The sequence below is a fragment of the Neolamprologus brichardi genome, chromosome 11 (genome assembly GCF_056152115.1).
Source record: "Neolamprologus brichardi isolate AB-2024 chromosome 11, ASM5615211v1, whole genome shotgun sequence".
NCBI lineage: Eukaryota > Metazoa > Chordata > Actinopteri > Cichliformes > Cichlidae > Neolamprologus > Neolamprologus brichardi.
The window spans coordinates 31,734,037-31,755,171 of NC_142114.1; the positions used below are offsets into that span (position 1 = coordinate 31,734,037).

The following is a 21,135-nucleotide window of genomic DNA, read 5'->3' on the forward strand; positions in this document are numbered from 1 at the left end:
TGTTCTTGTTTTTTAACTCTGGAGTCTAAAAAACATGAAAAAAACTATAAACATTAATGAGAGAAATTAATATCACGTCAATAAAAAATATGAAAAATATGAAATATGGCCTTAAACTGATCCCTAATCCACACACAGGTCAGCAGCGCCCTCCACTGGCAGAGACTGGAACTGCAGGCTTACTCTGCACAGTTATTGCATAACAAGAAAACAGTCTCACACACACACACACGCACACACACACACACACACACGTGAATTCTGGGATTTCTTCCTCAGTTTTGAACTTTTTGACCTACTGAACGTCGTATGAAAGGAAAAAACATTAAACAGGAAGTAAAACACGATTTTGTTCCAGGATCGCCGCACGAAGCTTCTCCGTCCGTTTGATCGAACGCGTTTTGGTTTTATTCTAACAGAAGAAGAAAGAAGAAACGCTGCTGCTGAACACGAAGGCGTCGCCGATTCCACCAAAGAAACTTTTAATAAAATATTTCATATTTTTATTTGTATTCGTGGTGCGAACGGCGACACGGGCGAAGGAAAGGAAAGAAGGAAGGACGGAGGATTAACGTTACGCCACAGTCAACGTGTCACATGATCAAAGCTTCAGCTATAAACACTAAAGTCACCTCTGAGCTTTTCTTTAAAACTTTTTTCTGCCTCTGTGACGTCGCCTCGGCACAGACGTCCTTATATGGTCGTCTGCTCCCAGCATGCAGGTGCTGCCCCTCTGCAGGCTTCCAAACGCTGACCAATCAGGCCTTAGCATTTGGAGTGAGAGTGGAGGTCAGAACTTTACAGCCTGGAACAGGAAGTGCTTTTAAAACGAGTCATTGATAAATGTTAAATGAAAACTAGAAGAAGAAATATTTCAGCTTTAAACCTGTGAAACGTGTCCGACTATATTTGTAATATTCAGATTCAAAAAGTAGAAAAAGCTTTTTAATAAAATTACGACTTTAATCTCAGAAAATATTCGAGCTTTTTAATCTTTCTGTACCTGCGGTGGTCCTGACACAGGCGCCGCCGCGACCCGAGGGCGCCGCCGCGCCTCCTCCAGGAGGAGGTGCAAAGGTCACACGTCTCGTGTGCAGCACTTTGACTTCTCGGGTTTTTCATGACGTGACCTGATTGGCTGACGCCTGTGATGACGTGAAGTGCGGTGCATTTTTACTGGCTGCTCTACGGCAGCCTGTCGGTGTGAACATATTGATCAGATCAGGTGGCGATCAATGAGCTGATCAGGTATTGATCGACGGAGCGAAAGCTGAAGACGAAGTTGACCTCTCGTCTCGGGTCGCTGAGCCTGAAGGACAAGGAGGTCAATCGATCAACGACTGGAGCGGCTGCTGCTCCTGATGGCCGGGCTGAGGTGGGAGGAGCTTGTCTGCAGGTCCTCAGAGATCAGCTTCGTTTTTCCCGTCCTCGACTGTGACCTTCATCTTGTGAGCGACCTGCAGGGGGCAGCAGATACACCTGAACCTCCAGTCCACTGCTCTTCCTCACCTTCGTCGCCTCCCGACCTCCTGAAACCAGCAAGGCTGCTCTGAAGCTCCTCCCCCAACACGCTTGCTTTGGATTCAAGGTTTCCCAAAACCTTCCAGGCTGAAACAGGAAGGATTTTGATTCCTACGGCAGCCCGTCAGGGCCATGATAGAGTATTTTATCTTTAAATATAAAAACATTTATCCTTTCAGGATCATAAATTATTTTTTCTGCTGTCATTAACTAATAATCTCTTTATTTGGTTATGATGTGAAACATTTAAAAATAACTTTTGTTTTTTGCTCCTAGTGAAACTTCCGTAAATTTAAATTCATTCAAATATTTTCAGAATAAAATAAAATCTGTTTAAAACAGAAAAATATTTTGTGGTCGTGCTGCTTCCTGTCAGGCTCTGATCACAATCACGTGTTGATAACGCGCTCATTTGTTTTAAGGCGGGGCTGGACTCTGCTGGGACCTCGCCATCCTGGGTGAGCGCATCGAGACGAAGGCGTCGAAGACGAGCTCCGACGTTCAAGCAGTCAGGCGGACGTGCGGGCTGATCTCACGACGGCGGCGAGCTAAACGTTTTCTTCTTAAATATGATTTTTATATCTGAGTTATTTACAAAAATAAAATCTTTATACTCGAGTTCATAAAAACACACGAGGAGGAGGAGGAGGAGGAAGGCTCGCGCTCCTCTTTGAAAAGCATCGCTTTGGGTTCAAAGGTCAGCTGACGATCTGCAGGCGGCGGGAATGTGGATGTAACAGACAGACGTCAGCTGGTCAAAGCGCCGTCGATGCTCCGCCTTCAGATCAGCTGACACTCGCACAGAGAAGCCGAAGAGCAGATCGTGTGATGACACGGGACGCGTCGACTCACAGCGCCGAAGCGGGACGTCTCTGACCTACAGGTGACGCCGAGGTGGGTGTGTCCATTCCTCGTGTAGCCACGGCAGTTCTCCAGCTGAGGGGCGTGTTCTCCTGACGAGCCTCGGCGGGAGAAAGCTCGAAGTGCCCCGCGTGACCACGGCAACGCTCAGCTGCTGTAGGTCGACGCTCGTGTCCAGTCAGAGGCAACGTAAAGGTGGGCGGGTCCGAGCATGCTCACACGTCAAAATGAGTTCTGCATAAAAGTGGAGCAGCCCGCGCAGAAGCAGCACGCAGGGTCAGGGGTCAGGGGTCATGGCTAAGTTCCTGTTAAAGTAGCTGTCGGAGCAGAAAGTGGCTTCCACGCCGCTCTCACGCCTCCGCTCCTGTGGCGTGACGCCATCATGACGGCGGGCGTGGGCGGGGAGTGGTCAGAAATCTGCAGCAGTTTCTGACTTCAAGCAAGCGAGAGCGTTTTCAGTTTAAGTGCCATTGACAGTGAGGCTCCGCCTCCTTCAGTTTATCCCTCCCCCCACACCGATCTCAGCTCCTTCATCGACGAAGGCGCCTTCTTCCAAAGCTCGCTCGACAGACCGGCTGTGGGGGAGCGACGGAAGGGCGGAGTCCTCGCCAGGTGCGGGCGCCGTTCCCGGAGCGTCGGCGGCGTCACTTGAGCCGGTCCGAGCGGAAGGAGTCCTCCACGGCCGGGTCGGCCAGCATCAGGTTGCCCTCCAGCATGTCCAGGGACAGCGGGTCCATCCGCAGCTGGTCGTCCAGCGAGAAGGAGTCCATCTCAAAGCCGGGGACGTTGGACAGCGCGCTGGCGATCTCTTTGGACAGGCCCGTTGGAGAGTCGCCTGCAGACGCAGGGGGAGGGGTTTAGAGGCGTGCGGGAGAAACGAGCAGAAAACACGACGCTTGGCTGGCGTCTCACTGACCTGTGAGGATGATGTTGGGCACGTTGTGTCGTCCGTCGCCGCCGCTGAAGTTCTGGTTCTGATTGTTGAGGAGCTGCTGGTCACTGAGGTCCTGCAGGTCTAGCGCCCCCTGGCTGTTGGAGGGGAACTGGTTCTTGTCTGCGCTGCAGCTCAGACCGCCGTGGTTCAGGGACAGCATGTCGGCCTGCGTCTCTGTGGCGAACTGCAACGGGAAGAAAAAGCTGAGGTCACGTGACTCGATTGAGACGTCACGGCGCAGGAGGTCATCCTCAAAATCATCAACACCTGAAGAAGCACGCTACAGAATACAGATGAAACTCCTCCTACTTTTGGGAAAACAACCCTCCACCTGAGCTCCACAGCCAATCATCTGCCTCCATCTCCTTCTGTCCCACCCACCCTCTGCACCTCCTCTTCTCCACCCTCGCTCCTCCGCACATGCTCAGACGATCTCAGCCCCTCTTACAAACACCCTGCAGCCGTACTGACAACCAATCAGCTCCTTCTATTCAAACATGTGACGTATTTACCTGCTGCTCAGATCTGCCGGTGAGCTGCAGGCTCAGGTAGGGGTCGTCCAGCAGAGAGCTGAGCAAGGCATCCTGGGAAAAGACAACAGAGAGTGATTAAATCCATCAGCCGAGGACGTAAAACACACACGCAGACACACACACAGACACACACACGCAGACACACTTAAACTAATCTAATGTTTGGTGTCAGCCTCATGTTGGTCACATGACTCTCAGCGTCCTCACTACCATGCTGATGTTTACGCCTTCTGCCTCCTCCAGGACGGCCCGGGTCTGGCGTCTGTCCCGGGAACGCCACTCTCTCTCAGCAGTAGGGCGGGGCGATATGGCCTAAAATTCATATCACGAAATAATTTGAAGCACGTGCTCTGAAAGCGTTCACGGTAACACGTCTGATGAAGTCACTGCTGAAGAGTAACCAGCTGATCCAGGTGGGAGGACCTCACCTCTGACCCCGACACAGACGAGTCTCGGGAGTTTATCTGCCGTGTGAACAACGACGACATCATCACGTGGGACACGCTCGCCAGCATCCGCCACAAACACGCAGCAAAACCACAACAACGCCAAAATCAATCAGACGTTTCCACGTCTCAAACAATCAGAACTGCTCGTGCACGGGCGCCGCGACCTGAGCATCAGCAGAACGAAGCATTACGCTGCAGTGACAGCGGCCGGCTCCGCCTACTTTAAGGCAAGTGTGTGTGTTTAACTTGAGCTTTGGCGGCAGAGGTCACTCACGTTGTAGATGTCGGCGGGGAGGCTGTGGCCGGCGTGCTGCTGGTGCTGATGGAGGCCGGCTCTCTGCTGCTCCGCTTCCTGTTTGGCGTGGCAGAGTGAGGACGAGGTCTGGACGCACTGCTCCGGCACGCCCTCGCTCTTCACAGGCGGCGCCGCGCTCATCTGCGGTCCCATCGGCCTCTGCTGCTGCGAGGAAACACGGTGGTGAGCGCCAGAGCTAACGGACGGGAACTTTAGAATCAGGACTGAATTTGGGGACGTACCGCTCCGAAGTGCTGCTGCAGGTGCTGGTTCCGCATGTTCTGCAGGTGGAGCTGCTGCTGGCTGCTGGGCCGCGGCTGCTGGAGGCGGAGCGGCGGCTGGTGGTGGTGCTGAGGCAGCGTCGTTTGCTGCGCGGCGGGCTGGTGCTGGTGGGACTGGCTGAGCGGGTACGGAGGCAGCCGCTGGTCCAGAGGAAGCCTGCTGGTGTCCAACGGGACGCCCTGCAGAGGGAGGCGGGACGTTAACTGCATCACTTCCTGTTTGTATCGACTTTGAACAGGTGATCGCTTACCTGTGTGATGGAGGACAGCGTGGGTGAGATAGTCGGGGAGAACTGTTTGGAGTGATGCCGCCGTGAGTCGCCACCCATTGGCAGGATGAGCGGGGACAGCTGGACGCGGCGGCGCGGCGATGTGCTGAGCTGCGGCGGCGGCTGGCCCTGCCCACTCATCAGTGGCGAGTAGGAGGAGGAGCAGGAGCCAGAGCCGCCCACGCCGCTGCTGTAACCAGGGTTACCGCTGGACGCAGACTGGAGGGAGGAGTTACTGAGAGACGAGTGCAGCGATTGGCTGCTGAGGGAGGACGGCAGCGACGGCGAGGAGCTCAGGGACGACTGCAGCGAGGGGTTGCTGAGCGATGAGTGCAGGGAGGCGGAGCTAAGGGAGTTGGAGAAGGAGTGGCTGCTGAGTGATGACTGGATGTTGGGGTTGCTTAGCGATGACTGCAGGGAGGGGTTACCGAGCGTGCTCTGTAACGATGCCAGGAGTCCTGAAAGACACAAGAACAACGTTAACACCGAGCACTCAGCTGATCGCACCTCGCCATCGACCAGCTCCGTCCCAGGAGGTCGCAGCAGGTGTAAACCTGCAGTTCCTGTCTGACCTCATGTACAATAAAAACGCGTTCCCTCGTCCTGGTCCGCAGCCTGTCAGAGCACGGGACGGCGACGGTAACCTGAGGTCGAGCTCTCAGCCACTTCCTGCCTGAGGTCGCCTCACAGACGACTCAACATTTTCCGACGCCGCTTCCTCCCTTAAACAAAAATCCTCCTCTCGGGTTAAATTTAGCGCTCGCCCACGGACTTCCTCTGCCGACTCTGACAGTAGAGCTCAAAGGAAGAGCCGCTCGCTGTCAGAAACGCCGCAGCAGGAAGAGTGGCCTCTGCTGCGGCGACTCCACCCTCTGCTTCTCCACCCTAAACTCTCATCCTCCTACGGCAGCTTCAGTCTTCCTGATTCTCTCGGACCTTCGTACGTTTCAGCAGCTAACAGCACGACCTGTCTGACTCGCCGTCGCAGACATTACTCTGAAACTCACTTCCTGTACCGTGTGCGGTCCTGCCGAGTCACCGCTGCCCCAAACAGCCTCTCGAGAAACATATGGAGACTCGGATCTCGAGGAAACAGCAGCTGTTCAGCAGAAGTTCCTGATAGTCTGATACTGGCCGACCGCGGCCGTCCTATTACACGTGGAAGCGAACAGGGGTGTGTCTAAAGGAGGGCGTGGGGTGTACGAGACCCTATCAAGGCTTTTGTAACATTTTTCAGATTGAAAGTGAAATAATGTTAAATGTTGTTTATTTAAAAGCGTTTTTCACAAACCAATACAAACGTACACGAGGCACTGACCTGAGTTATTATTTATATTAATAAACATCTGCAGCATCGTAACGTTGTTCTCAGCAGCACAAAAACTGGGGTTTAAAAAATGTTTTAAAAATGTGATCCTAATACAGCGTGAATACAATCGGGGGTTTCGTTTCTGATGTGTGCAGTAAAACATTGCAGTTTTTAAAACCAACGTTTGTTCTGACAAACCTGTTATTAATAAGACAAAAGTATTTCTAATCCGATTACTTAATTAATCGATGGAATAATCAATAGATTACTCGATTACTAAAATAATCGATAGCTGCAGGCCTTCTCTGCTCTCACCTGCACAGATTTCACACCTGTCAATCATTTCACTGCTAACACGACAGACTGCAGTTCAACACATCGCAACACCTGTAGCACAAACTCACAGGTCACAGCTTCACTTACCTGGTGGGTGGTGGAAGCTGCCGTTTCCTCCTTGCGCGTTGGCGGCGTTGATCCCCAGCTGGGTGAGGGTGGAGGCCAGGTTCCCCGTGCTGCTGCCACCACTCAAAGAGGACGACCCCAGGAAACCCGGTTCGTCCTGGTCCAGTGGCGTGGGCAGTGGTGAGGGGAAGTGGAGGCTGGAGAGGTCAGGCAGCGAGCCGCCAGTGTTCAGCGCCGAGGGAACACCATGAGCCGGCGTGGACGGCTGCTCCGGGGAAGTGAAGATACTGACAGGAAACAGAACAAGGTCAGAGAGATTCACATCACAGCTCAAGTTCCTGAAGCTTTACCTGTCTCCAGGTAACGGTTAAACCAGGCCATTCTTAACAAATCAGGTTAAAGCATCACTCAGATTGACAGAGTGTGGCTAACAGGGGCTACAAACTAACAGAGAACGGCTAACAGGGGCTACAAACTAACAGAGAATGGCTAACAGGGGCTACAAACTAACAGAGAACGGCTAACAGGAGCTACAAACTAACAGAGAACGGCTAACAGGAGCTACAAACTAACAGAGAACGGCTAACAGGAGCTACAAACTAACAGAACGGCTAACAGGGGCTACAAACTAACAGAGAACGGCTATGGAGATGGGTTTTTGGTACCGCCCCCAAAAAAAACCCATCTCCACAGAGACTGTGTCAGCTCCCAAACAGACAAAACACAAACTAAAAACCAGCAAAGAAAGAACGATACAGTATCCACATCTGAACCAAAGAGTAAAACTATGACATGTGGATTATTAAACATTAGGTCTCTCTCCTCCAAGTCTCACGCTATGCAGATGACACCCAGCTCTATCTGTCCATGAAGCCAGATAACACACACCAATGAGTTAAACTGCAGGAATGTCTTAAAGACATAAAGACCTGGATGGCCACTAACCTTCTGCTTCTTAATTCAGATCAAACTGAGGTTATTGTACTCGGCGCTGAAAAGCTTAGAAATATGGTATCTAACCAGATTCTTACTCTGGATGGCATTACCTTGGCCTCCAGTAACACTGTGAGGAACCTTGGAGTCATTTTTGACCAGGACATGTCCTTCAACGCACATATTAAACAAATATGTAAGACTGCGTTCTTCCATTTGTGCAACATCTCTAAAGTTAGAAATATCCTGTCTCAGAGTGATGCTGAAAAACTAGTTCAGATTTCTCCTGTTTTGGCTTCCTGTTAAATCCAGAATTCAAAATCCTGCTCCTCACATACAAGGTCTTAAATAATCAGGCCCCATCTTATCTTAATGACCTTGTAGTACCATATCACCCTATTAGAGCACTTCGCTCTCGCTCTGCAGGCCTACTTGTTGTTCCTAGAGTATTTAAAAGTAGAATGGGAGGCAGAGCCTTCAGTTTTCAGGCCCCTCTTCTGTGGAACCAGCTTCCAGTTTGGATTCGGGAGACAGACACTATCTCTACTTTCAAGATTAGGCTTCAAACTTTCCTTTTTGCTAAAGCATATAGTTAGGGCTGGACCAGGTGACCCTGAATCCTCCCTTAGTTATGCTGCAATAGACGTAGGCTGCCGGGGATTCCCATGATGCATTGAGTTTTTCCTTTCCAGTCACCTTTCTCACTCACTATGTGTTAACAGACCTCTCTGTATTGAATCATATCTGTTATTAACCTCTGTCTCTCTTCCACAGCATGTCTTTATCCTGTTTTCCTTCTCTCACCCCAACCAATCACAGCAGATGGCCCCGCCCCTCCCTGAGCCTGGTTCTGCTGGAGGTTTCTTCCTGTTAAAAGGGAGTTTTTCCTTCCCACTGTCGCCAAAGTGCTGCTCATAGGGGGTCATATGATTGTTGGGTTTTTCTGTGCATCTATGAAGCGCCTTGAGGCGACTTTTGTTGTGATTTGGTGCTAAATAAATTAAAATTGAATTGAATTAACAGAAGCTTTTTGGGACTTACTTGATGCCGGGAACTTCGCAGGACTTCGGCCGGGATGACAACAACGGCAGCTGGGAAAGAAAAATCCAGAATAACAGAAATGACTCAGAAGCATCAAACACCACTGAGTAAACTTTAGAACAAGCTAAAAACACCTAACTTAAGATGTCAACATGTTTCTAAAACGGACCCTGCAGCAGCTGTGTGTCAGGATGATAATGAGATTTTGACTCATGTCATAAATGTCATAAATGTCCTTCGCATACTCTCGGGACATGTATGGAGATTGGAGGGAGAAATTAATATAAATGTAAATATTTAATGTAAGGGTGAAACAGGCAGATGGTGTTTCTGTGGGTTTTACCTTCTTGGTGTCCCAGGGTTTCATCAGCTTCCCCTCGTCCAACACGTTCTCCTCGATGGGCGGGACAGGATACGGAAACACTGAGGGACATAAAACACCGTGACTCACACGTGGAGAGGAGGGCTGTGACGCTTTAATGTGAAAAGCTCAAGGAGGGAAAAGCTGGCGTCCTTCATGCATTTGTCATTGTTGCACAAACATACAGCACAAGATGATCCTGCTAGCTGCATGATAACTGTGCAGCATCCTTCTCATGTTTGCCCTGTACAGTCTCTCATTGGTCTTTACTTTTGTAAAGATGCTAATCTGCCCGACAACAAACAATATTTCTGTTCTATTGACATCCACAGTCATTGATCAGTGACAGGAAGTTTGACCTTTGGACGTAGGATAAATGTGCGTTACTCACTTCTTCTGCCCTCTCCGTCGCTCTGACCTGCAGCATCACACACACACACACACACACACACAAACACACACACACACACACACACACACACACAGGTGATTACAAACATGCTGAATCACTGAAACGTGTCCGCTCAGGACGTCGCCGTTACCGATTTAAATGTTTTCCTGTAATTATTAAAAAGGATCATCCTGCTGTTTCACTTCAACTTTCCAACATGTTTGAAGCTTCGCGCCCTGAACACGGACCGTCTTTCAAGTCTCGTACACCTGTGCTGGCGTCTGTTCGAATCTGACTGACGCAGCGGTTGGCTTGTTGCGTTCGGTTTCACTCACCGCCCATTCTGGCGTTCTGGAGGGCGAGCGTGGGTCCGCCAGTGCTGAACGGGTCTCCGGAGGGCGGGTTCATCACACTGGTGTGGAGCGCTGAGTCGGAGTTGGTCCTGAGGGGCGAGAGACACCGACAGAGAGTTAAAGGGGGAGAGAGAGAGGAGCACAGGCTTGGAGGAGGTGAAGGTTAGCGAGGGTGAAACAAAGAGATGAGACGCCAAAGAAACGCTCTTTGAACTACGGAGAGACAAAAATGCCAAAATGAAAAGAAACGACTCAAAAATAAATGAATTTGTCTTTAAAAACCAACAAAACATGAAAAAATAAAACGCAGACATTAATTTACTTTTCTGTTTCCAGATGTTTCCACGGGGGTGAAGGTCATGTGATCTCTCGTCTTCCTGCATTTGTGCTACTGTATGTAAACGAAGGCGGAGTCACTCTGATCCGTTTACTTGGGCCTGATGTTTAACCGACACTCACAGGAAGTAAAAACAGGCAATAAGAGGAAATTCTGGAATGTTTAATGTGATTTTGGCACTTTTGGCTCTCCGTAGAAGGCTCGCTCTGACTGCAAACAGCTGCACAACATGACCTCTGACCTGTGACAGCAGCTGCTGCACCCGAGGTCAGAAGTTTTCACGAGCAGCATCGGGCAGAGCGAGGAAGGAAGAAAGCTTCAATGTCTGAAGCATCGAAAGATCTAATTCTTGTGAAAGTCCACTGTGAAGGTTACAGCTGCAGGAAGGAAGAAGAGGAGGAAGTGAAGGTAGGAGGAGGAAGAGGAGGAGGAGGAGGGTTCACCTGTTGAGTGCAGTGGTGGGGAGACGAAACAACTGGCTTTTATCCCCGGGGAAGTTTCCAGACCAATTCCTTTATGATCGACAAAAACAAAGTTATTTTGGTCTGACGAGCAGGAAGCAGCAAAGTCAAAGGGTGACGAAGAGGAGGAGGAGGAGGCTCAGAGACAAACAAGCCAAGCAGAGAGGGAGGCTCCGCGGCCTCGAGCTGCCGGGTCCGGCTGTACGGTGGCCCTGAGCTGCCAAACAAACCCGAGCGGATGAAGATCGAGCGTCGAGCTTCTCCCACGTGGTTTTCACTCCCTGTGGTGGCGTTCGCGTGGTGGATTTCAGGTCCCGCGGCTCCTTCGGTCCTCGTAACGCTCCGCCTGCGGCGGGGAGGGGTCAGCTCAGCTGGAGGCTTGTTGGAGCCGATCTGAGCGTGACCTTTAACCGCCCCGCCCACGCACCCTTCCTGCTTTGTTGTGGTTTTTTCTGAGTGCGTTATCACCTCGGGGGCCACCGTAGTTTGTGCTCAGACCCCCAACCTGACCGCGCCGTCGTGCTCCTACAAAGGAGGTGGAGCGAGCGCAGGCAGACCTGAAACCAGTCAGTGGCAGAAACCTGCGGGGGCGGAGCTTCATAGGACACCTGGAGTTCGGAAGCCGGCCTCCCTCTGAAGGAAACGCAGAAAGAAGGCAGGAAGCAGCTGAAGAAGCCAAGAAGAAAGAACCAAAGATTCCAGAAGAAGAAGAAGAAGAAGAAGAAGAAGAAGAAGAAGAGCAGGAGGAACACAGGTCTGGAATCGGCTCGTCACGATCACAGAACATCTGTGTACAGATGTTCTTCACGGGTCAGGCTGCAGCAGAGCGTCTTCTTCACAGCCTGAGGCGGAGCTTCATCTCCTCCTGACCTCAGAGGAGCGTCGAGGTTTTACTGCAGCGACGCCGAGGCTACAGGAAGGAACAGCAAGCAGGAGCGAAACGACAGACACAGACACACAGACAGCGGGGAGAGCGGGGGCGGGGTTAACAGACAGCACCTTCTCCAGCTGGGGTCGGGTGGCGGCGACAGGTAGGCGGGGCTGTACGGGGAGCTGTCCATCTGAGGAAGCAGCAGGTTAAGGAAAGCACAGAGCTTCATCAGTTTCAGTATCAGGAGCTAAACGAGCTTCAGATGGCGCCGACACCGCGCTGACCTGCTGCACGGCTGAACCGTCCACCTGTAGAAACTCACCTGTGTCGCTTCGCGGGTTTGAATGACCCCGCCCTGTTAGGACACGTTAACCCCGACCGCCCGACGTCGTTTTTTCTTTAAACTTATTTGTAAGTTTTCGGATTCATCATCGGCGTTTCTGCGGCGTTTGAAGCTGCAGGACGCGAGCGGAGGATGAACTCTGAACTCTCGCCCTCGCAGTCTGAAGAACTCAGAGCTTCACCACAACTTCTTACTCAAACCAAGGTCAAAGGTCGCACTTCTGTCAGATGGGAGGAGCTCCAAGTGTGGAGACGAGCGCGCCTGCACGAGCAACTTTTTCACTGCTGACACAAACTCAACGATTCCAACGTGATCACACATCAGCCCCGCCCCCTCGCCCCATCGACGCTCTGCAGAGGACGACTGAGAGAGCGCGACAAAAACGACCCGTCCAATAAAGCATCGACATCTGTGAGCTCGCTGCCCGACGCCTTTCCTGCACTTCCTGTCTCCTGTTATCCTAAAAGCTGAAACACTGAATGACGCATCACTGCGACCACAGAGGAGGAGGAGTGCACCACCGCTGGATTTTACCGCCACGCCGAAATCTCTAAACGCTCACTTTCAGCTGACACGCCATCCTCCGCCACCACGACACACACTGATTTATTCCACACGCCATCCTGGAGCTGCTGCTGCAGATTTTTGGTCGTCCGCTGCTGAAAATAGTTCCCGAGAGGTTTCAGTCTTTACAGGAAGTAAACAGACAGACAGGAAGTCAGGAGCACAGGAGCAATCTGGAATACGCCCGGGAGCCTCGCGTAAACTGAAGGATACTTTGCGATATGGTCGGACCGGCGAGACGAAGCGGCGGTCCCTCTGCACTCGCTCCACCAGCCCGTGATGCCGCGTCGCCCGACTGGACTCCAGCGTGGACGGGAAGGAGCCCTGAGGAGGGGGGAGACAGAGAGAGGGGAGACAGAGAGAGGGGAGACAGAGTCAGCATCATTTCCACACCTGTAAATATTGAGGAAACAGGAAACACTTCAAAATAAAAGCCCATAATAATGTGACCTGATGAGGATTACTCTGCTCAGTATTTGTAATCTCAGATTTTTACTCAGAGACTGATTCACTGACATGTTGCAGTTATTGAAACAGCGTTTTTGTCTGATCTTCGAGTATAATTCAAATAAACTGAACAAAGATGAGGCGGCGAGCTCAGCCTGTAGGGACCAACGGCTGTTTGTGAAGCGAAGCTCGTGTCCCGGGGCAACCGCGGTCCCAGAGTTCACCGCACGACCCCGGGGGAGAACCGGAGAGCCCCGAGCAGGCGAGACCTTCCTCGATCAGAGGATCAGCAGCTGCAGGAGGGCGTCAACAAGCCACACCACAGAGACCCCGTTGGATCAGGGGGTGGAGCTTCTGCAGGCTACCTGTGTCTGTTTGCGTCGCAGACCAGACCCTTTAATGTGGGATCGGCCATCTGCATCAGACCCACAGGAGGAAACACCAGAGAGACGCTCTGTCCACGCTCAGCTCCTCTGCAGCAGAGGAGGAGCCACAAACGGCGCCATTACAGAGTGTGATGGAAACACTGATGAGTCAGAGATGATGACTCGGCTTTCTAACTCCTGCTGCACACGTCTGATTGGAGCTCACAGCAGAGACCCGGCGCCTGATTGAATCCAGACTAAAGGAGAGAAAACTCTGAGCCAATCGTCTTCCTCGTCACAAAACAATCAGTAACACTGATGAAGGCAGAGCGATGTTTCCTCATTTCTCTTTTCAGGAGGAAACAAACATTAAAACACGAGTAAAGAGATACGATCAGGAGCTAAGAGTCAAACCAAAAGAGAAACTGAGCGGATGAGGCGACGACGTCTGTGGCTTTGATCACACACAAACCACCGAAAGCATCAGACCGCCTTAAACGCTCTGCAGGAGTCCCACAGGGCGCCATCCTCAGCCCGCCTTTATTTCCACCTTATATCGATCACTCCGATACTCAAACGCAGTAACGTTTACACAAACAGGCGTCTTCATCACGTCAGCAGAGATCGACCGATACGCTGACGCTCGCTGACCTGCACCTGCGACAAGAAAGGAAACAGGAAGTGACATCAGGGTGAAAGTGCAGTCGATTACCTGGAAGTCCTGAGGGGTCCTGCCGATCTGGTTCACGTTTGGTAATGAGCCGCCGTAGTACGGCCCCTGACTCCTGGCAAGGCGGAGCTTCTGCGCCTGGAGCTGTGAAAGAAACACACCGTCAATCAGATCAAATACATGAATGACCACGACCTCGGCGAGCCGTACAGACCGGTTACCTGAGCAGGTAACCAGGTGATCATGTCACCTGGTTACCTGCTCACTTCAGTGATGTCATCAAAGGTTGTGTTTGGTGCTGCGATGACGCGAGGGCAGCAGGCGGAGGGGTGGATGTGGGAGGAAGAGCAGCGCTGATGGTGTTACAGATAAAACGCTTTCTCATCGTCTACACCACGTCCACCTCCGCCTGACTCCGCCTTCACCTGCACAGAAAAACGCCGCTTCCTCGCACCGGTCTCCACCACAGATTTGGGATTATTGATGACATCACTGATGACGAGGCGTTTCGGTTCTTTCACTTCAATTTTTTCTGCATCGTGTTTGCGTCATAAAAGCATCCAAATACAAAGATGGTGGCCCCACTGAGGGCGCCGTGGTTACCTTACACCCGAGTCTCTGAAGGGGGCGGAGCCAGAGCGTGCTCAGGCTCAATCCTCTGACAGATGGAACTCGTTCAACCTTCTGACCACGCCCCTTCAGGGTCCAGGTCCATTTCTGATTGGATGATCACCAAAGAGGAGCGCAGCGGCAACTTCCTGTTTAATCTTCGCTTTAAACAAACCCGAGGGACGGGTCTGTCCGTCAGAGGAACAGATTTAAGTCATTCGCCACTTCACGTCCACCTGAAGCGTTCCTGGAAACGGTGAGGAGGAGGAGCCAGGATCGTTCTGCTGAGCCGGACACAGCAGCTCCTCCTCTTTAACATCAGCTCCTCCTCCATGACACATAACGTAACCACGCTCAACTTCGTCCACAAACGCCGTTTAATTCAGGCCGAGCGGCGCAAACGAGCGGCCATTACATCCACGCATCAGGCTGCAGTTTATGGTCACGCTCGCCAACACGGGGTCAGAACAAAGAAACAGGTACACACGTCTGCATCCCAGAATACTGCGGACGAAGTGCAGATACTGATCAACACATCTGTACAGCAACATAAACATCTGTAGACACGACCTCATCATCTGCTCTCACTGCACAGTAAAGTCAGCTCGGCTCAAACGCTCGATTATCCACATGAAAGATTCAACTCGTGATAAAGAGCTCATGCCTGATATGATGGCCTCAGGTTTTATTTTGAAAGTTTCTAGCCCGGCCCTTTCCTGTCTGCTGAGTGTGGCGGGTCACGGTTGGGCTCCGGAGGGTCCCACAGACCAGAGCCAGGACCGCGAGCGGCACAACGTCGAGGAGGAGGCGGCCTCTGCAGAGGAAGCTGATGATGTCATTCCAAAGACCTGCACAGAGACCATCAGCAGCTCGGAGCGCCCGCACGGCGCCATCAACGCCTGCTGTGACGCCACGAGGCCGTCGTCTGTTCCCCACTTCTGAACTTACTCATCACAACAAACAATTTCCTTTTTTGTTCGTGAAGTTTGGGGGATTCAGAAACATCAGGCTCGAACCACACATCTGTTCCCGCCTTAGGACTCTGCCCGCCGCTGCCCGCCGCTGCCATCATCTCCATCGTGAGAGGAGGCGGGCCTCTGACAATAAACTCAGACTTCCTGTGCCGAGCACAGCGCAGCAGCTCAGCTGGAAGAACAAACTGGACTGAAAAGCTTTCCCTCCATAATGAGACGACCTCACAAAGACACCGCCCAGCTCTAGCTCCACCCACAGCGTCTCCTCAGGCTCTGAAGGACCTCCTCGCTGCCCGAGACGTCGTCTCTGCCGAGGCCGATGAGGATCACAACCCATGTCCATCGCTTCAGGCTGCAGGCGCCGTGCACGCCGCGGTATACATCAGTGCAGAGACGGCGTGACCGGCATGAGCTTGTCTGTCTGCCTCAGTCAGGACAAAACGGCAGGAGGCCACGCCCACAAAAACTACCTTAAGTAACACCCAAACAAAAGCTGTGACAGTTCGTGCGACTATTTTCTCGTCATACTGTCACAGAATGAGTTTCATGTTCAGAAATGAAACTTTTTAATGAACTGAAGACGATTTACTGTCATTCTGAACCCAAAATCTGGAAAAACGCTCATGTTATAATTAAAGATGGCCCCCGTCGCTAATGGAAACACGTCCAGAGAACTTGAAGCAGTGAAATTACAGCAAACTGTTAGCTCAGAAATATCCCATCCACGTGTTTGTGGACGCCTGAGCTAACTCCAACATGGACCCGTTTTATTTTGGAAGAATCCTCCTCTACGCCGACGACGCCGTCCTGTGACCACGTGACACCTGTAGTGTGAGAACGCCCCGGGGGGGCTGACATCTGCACGGCCACAGATCTACATTTATTTGAAGAGCACATCCAGCTCTAATTCTTATCCCAAGCTTGAAAGCCGACATCCTTCCTGTGAGCGTGACGGTGACTTCCTGCACAGACGATCGCGAGTCAGTGACCCGCACACGTTTCCTTACAAACTGACTCATCGCTGAATTCTTTGGGAGTCATTTGGTTACAGCTTCAAACAGCTGAGTTCGGGCATTTTTCCTACTTCAGATATGGAAGACTTTGCAGAAACAGAGTCACATGGACGGCGATCAAAAAGCAGCGGGAGCGTCTATGCAGCCTGCTGTCCTTTGGAGGCGTCGCCCTCTGAAGCCCTGAAAGCAGCGAACTCGCCAAACCGGAGACGTCTTCGGGAACATCTCCGTGCTGTGGCTTCAGTTCAGTAAACACCTGAAACACGCTCAGAGCTACAAACTCAGGTCTGTGGGGGAAACCTGAATGTCCATCACCTGCTCTCAGATCAGATAAGCTCCGCCTTGTTTCCTCTCACAACAACTTCAAACTGTCGACGAGCTGCAATCTAAAGAAGAAAAACCACGCTACGTGTTGTGGCCTGCAGACACAGGAAGTGCCTCCATAAACTCTGTTTCTGCTGCACGAAAGGTGCTCTTACCTGAAATAAAAGCAGTGAAGTGAAACAGGAGGCACAGCATGTCAGACGACCTCTGAACAACCAACACCAGCACCGTCGACCCGCAGAGAGCGAGCAGCAAACACTATTCATGTTCAGGGTTCGATTATTCTGCATTCATTCATGTCACAGGCAGAAAAAACGTTTACAGCAGCGGTCTCACTGAAACCCGTCTCACTGAAACCCGTCTCACTGAAACCCGTCCGTCCTTACAGACGAGCTAAAGAGGAGCGACTACTGCTGCCCACTGATGAACTCAGCAGCAGGTGTGAGCACCTGTGTAACAGCAGACTCAGGTGTGCTAACAGGACGCCACAGTCTTCCCAGGAGTGAACATCCCAACACATTCATCCTGAAAAACCCACAGATCTCAGACTCCACAGGCCTCATGTAGAAGGTTAAAGGTCACGACAGCCAGCTGAGGTCTGTAAAGCTGCAGCAGACTTCAGCAGCAGACGAGAGTAAAGTGCACAGCAGCAAACGGCTCGCTGTGAGCGCCGTGGAGGAGGGACGACGACCCGCGTGGACCGTGAACTCCCCGGTACATCAGAGCGAGGCCGCGTGTCCCGCAGCTGAAGCTCGGACCAATCGGCAGGACGCTGAAGCGAGCGCAGACGGAGCTGCTGCAGCGGCCCAGAGTGCAGAGCTCAGAGAGCTGTGCGTAAACGAATGGAGCAAACTTCAATGAGCTGAAGCAACGCTGTGAAGAAGAGCGGAGCCAAACTCCTCCTCAGATCTGACAGGCTGATAAAGTCACGCAGGAACCGTCACTGCTGAGGGAGGATCAACGAGCTGCTGAATCATGGGGGGGACGTTTGTCTCACACCGCAGAGGGTCCAGAGAGATCCTCCTTCAGAGAGAGCTCGATCATGTCCTCGGTTAAACTCCTGGATCTGCTACAGACCTGCAGGTTTCTACCTGACGAATGACTGAGCAGCTCTGACACCATTCACCTGTCAGTGAGGTCAAGCCAATAATGATGCGGATCATGAAACCAGAGGGTCAGACCATCAAACCTGAGGATGCTTTCACAAACCCTGGAGGCCAAAATCTTTACAGAAGACCTAAACAATCAGTCCGGATCCACAGTGACTAAATCCATCTGAGCTACACAGAACCAGCACAGAACCAGCACAGAACCAGGGCCTTTCTCAGGACCAACTCGACCCCACAAGGAGACTAAACAGCCCCTCCTAATGATAAGAAGCTGCAGCTGCTGGACCTGCTCGGTGCAGCAGCTGCTGCAGGTTCTGGTCCGAGTGACCCTCCAGAACCAAACCAGGACCATCAGCAGGAGCTGCAATTCAACAGAGAAGGGAAGACGACTGTCTGACCTGCAGCAGCGTCCAGAGCAACTCACAGCTTCCAGACAGGAAGAATAGAGATGCCTCCACAGCCCACCACACTCATAAACAGTGAGCTGAGCCTTTTCTCATTCACTCGTGTATGAAATAAACGTTTCAAGACGTGACTGGATGTCAGCCTGAAGCATTCGTGTTTCTGTTCAGCCGTCGGGCCCACGGCTCTTTGGTTTGAGTCCAGGAGAAGCTGTGACCTACCGTGGTGCATACGCAAGTCCCACCACTCAGCAGCCACCTTCAGGCATCTCCTGAACTACCTTTAATTTTGTGGTCTATGTGCAGAATCACTGTCACATCTGATGTGAAACTAAAAGGAATAAAGGTTTATTTTGAAGCATTTATTTCAAAATAAAGGTTTGCTGACTTTGACCCAAAATAAGTCTTGAAGGATGAACTTTTACCACTGTGTGATTATTTCAGTGCCACAGCACCTAAAAACTCCAAACCCCACTGCAGCATCACGGGCTGGACTCAGAACAACAACACCAGCTTCCTCTAGCTTCAGAAACACACGCCTTTAAACTTGTAAAAATTTGTCAGAAACGACCACAAACCATCATAAATAAACTGACAGCCAGACTCCCACATTTTCCCACGACAGTAAACACACCAGCAGAGACCACCTGCCTCCACACGCCGAACCTGTCACCTGCTTCACACCTGAGGGCGTGTTTCAGATCACAGTGACACCCACACATCACCAGTGACAAGGTGACGTTAACACATCCGAACCAATCGCCCACCCTGACATTAAAACGGCGCCGCCAGTCCGTGTAAAGTATGCACGATTTACGGTAATCTTTCCCGGGCAGGGTGGACAAAGATAAAATCACCACGTCAGATCTGTAAAACGGACATATTTGTTCCACAAGTCAAAGAAACAAATCAAAAATAAAATCAGACTATTTTCCTTAGGAGACACAAAACACGAGTAATGGAAGCTTCATCTACCTGAAAGCAAAGCCTGTCAATGGCTGACATTATCGCCGAAGTTGCCAAAGGAACAAAATAAACACCCCGAATTAATTAAGTCGAAGGTGTTGGATGTGTGTGTGACGTAAGGTGACGCCGCGTTAAAATATCCGATTTTGGCCGGAGTTCTGCGGGACACTGCGGGACTGACAGCGACGTTCACGTAACATAGTAAACAAGACAAGTTAGCCGCGTTAGCTTCGAGCGCTAACGATGTATCGGAAATGAAGAGCAGCGCGTCCCGGAGAGACAAACACCCAACAAAACCCACACACTGCGTCCCCACGAGGTGATCGCCGCTAAAACTGCGCCAAATCTCAGCAAAGCGCCGCGCAGAGACACCGCACAGCGCTTATCCGGAGCCCGACGAGCCCGGACAAGGCCTCGCTTCCTCCGGCAGCTCTCCTCCTCCTGCCGCCGCCTCTCACTCACCCTGGTCGAAGTGATGTCCATCATGACCTCCTGGAAGGCGGCCGTCTCCTCGGCCTGCCGCTGGGTGTGCAGTGCTATCTTCTCGCTGAACTTTCGCGGGTTGGACGCCCCGGAGCCGGCGCCCGAGGCGGGTCCGGGTCCACAGCCGCCTGAGCCCGTCGCAGACATCTTCACCGAGCGGACGGGACGAGCTGACGTATTGGAACGATTTCAGAGAGGGGCGGGGTGAAGAGGGATCACTCCGCCGCTTTTTCTGAGCACCAAAACCAGCAGCGAGTCCCGCAGCGGGACCAACCGAAACCCGGCCGAAAACACCCCGCCGGGGAACCGTGTTCACAGCCGCCGGAAGACCGGGACCGGGTTCACAGCCCGGAGCTGACGAGGCAGCAGCTCTGTTGTTGGTTTTTCTTTTAATAATTTTTTCAATCCGGAACAAACAAGAAAGCATGTTCAGTCTTTTTGTGTTCATCTTGCTAAGAATTAAAAATATTTACAAAATCAAAATTAATGTAATAGATTTAAATAATCGAACCTATTTCTGTCCTCTTAAACAATTCAAAGTTGTATTAAAAAAGTGCGTGTGTGTGTGTGGGGGGGGGGGGGGGGGGTGAGGTCACGTGGACAGAGTTCAGCGTTTCTTCGTGGGGAGTGAAACCTCTGGCTCACAGACCAGCTAAGCTGGCTCGGCTGAGGTGTGTTGGCGCCCCCTGCCGGCAGAGTTTAGCCGCTGCAGGCTGCTCCTCCATTTCCCTCCAGCTGCAGAGATCAGAGATCAAAGGTCAAGGTGGGGATCCTATTCTTCCTCACTGTGTGAGAATAAAGTTAATCCGAGTCTGTGGAAGACAGAGTGCAGAAGAAGAAACCTGCAGACCACCTGTAGTTCAGTCGCGTCTCCTCGTTTTTGAGTCTTCACTGTGATTTAGGCAAATTTAGTAATGCCAACATACTGAAGGAACAACATTGTCTCTTATATATAACACATCTATATACACACTGTCACAGATACTTGAGTGTCTTTGAGTGAAGATTTAAGGTGATGGGACATAAATAGCTGCAACTTGTATATTTACTGAAGCTCAGTGGTTCACTCACATGTACCAGTGCACCTGCGCGTGATGTGACAATAGAAGTGATTTGATTTGAGAGTTCAAACTCACTGCTGTAATAACTGATGATTAATATAATAACTATAATATTGGCCATCTCATATTTACACTGACTTTAGTCTCATGACCAACATTAGCTAATTGTTATTTACTAACTAATCTTAAACAACTGTTCAGTAC

At 51.4% G+C, this 21,135-nt stretch overlaps 1 protein-coding gene across 3 annotated transcripts; it reads right to left on the bottom strand.

Annotated features, from left to right (window-relative positions):
- Window positions 1–910: 910 nt before the first annotated feature.
- LOC102787916 (CREB-regulated transcription coactivator 2) lies at window positions 911–20,056 on the bottom strand. 3 transcript variants are annotated; one of them, XM_006805584.3, is made up of 16 exons: window positions 19,850–20,056; window positions 14,034–14,135; window positions 12,723–12,833; window positions 11,731–11,792; window positions 10,714–10,782; window positions 9,916–10,022; window positions 9,581–9,607; window positions 9,172–9,251; window positions 8,829–8,878; window positions 6,876–7,141; window positions 5,126–5,601; window positions 4,836–5,054; window positions 4,573–4,758; window positions 3,829–3,900; window positions 3,299–3,500; window positions 911–3,217 (listed from the first exon to the last, which is right to left on the bottom strand). In XM_006805584.3, the coding sequence occupies exons 1-16, from the start codon at window positions 20,015–20,017 to the stop codon at window positions 3,027–3,029; spliced, it is 2,388 nt and encodes a 795-aa protein (XP_006805647.2). In that variant the 5' UTR covers window positions 20,018–20,056; the 3' UTR covers window positions 911–3,026. The 3 variants fall into 3 exon arrangements, with proteins under 3 accessions (XP_006805647.2, XP_006805648.2, XP_006805649.2); XM_006805585.3 differs by having other exon boundaries at window positions 4,573–4,755; window positions 19,850–20,055; XM_006805586.3 differs by lacking the exon at window positions 10,714–10,782.
- Window positions 20,057–21,135: the final 1,079 nt, after the last annotated feature.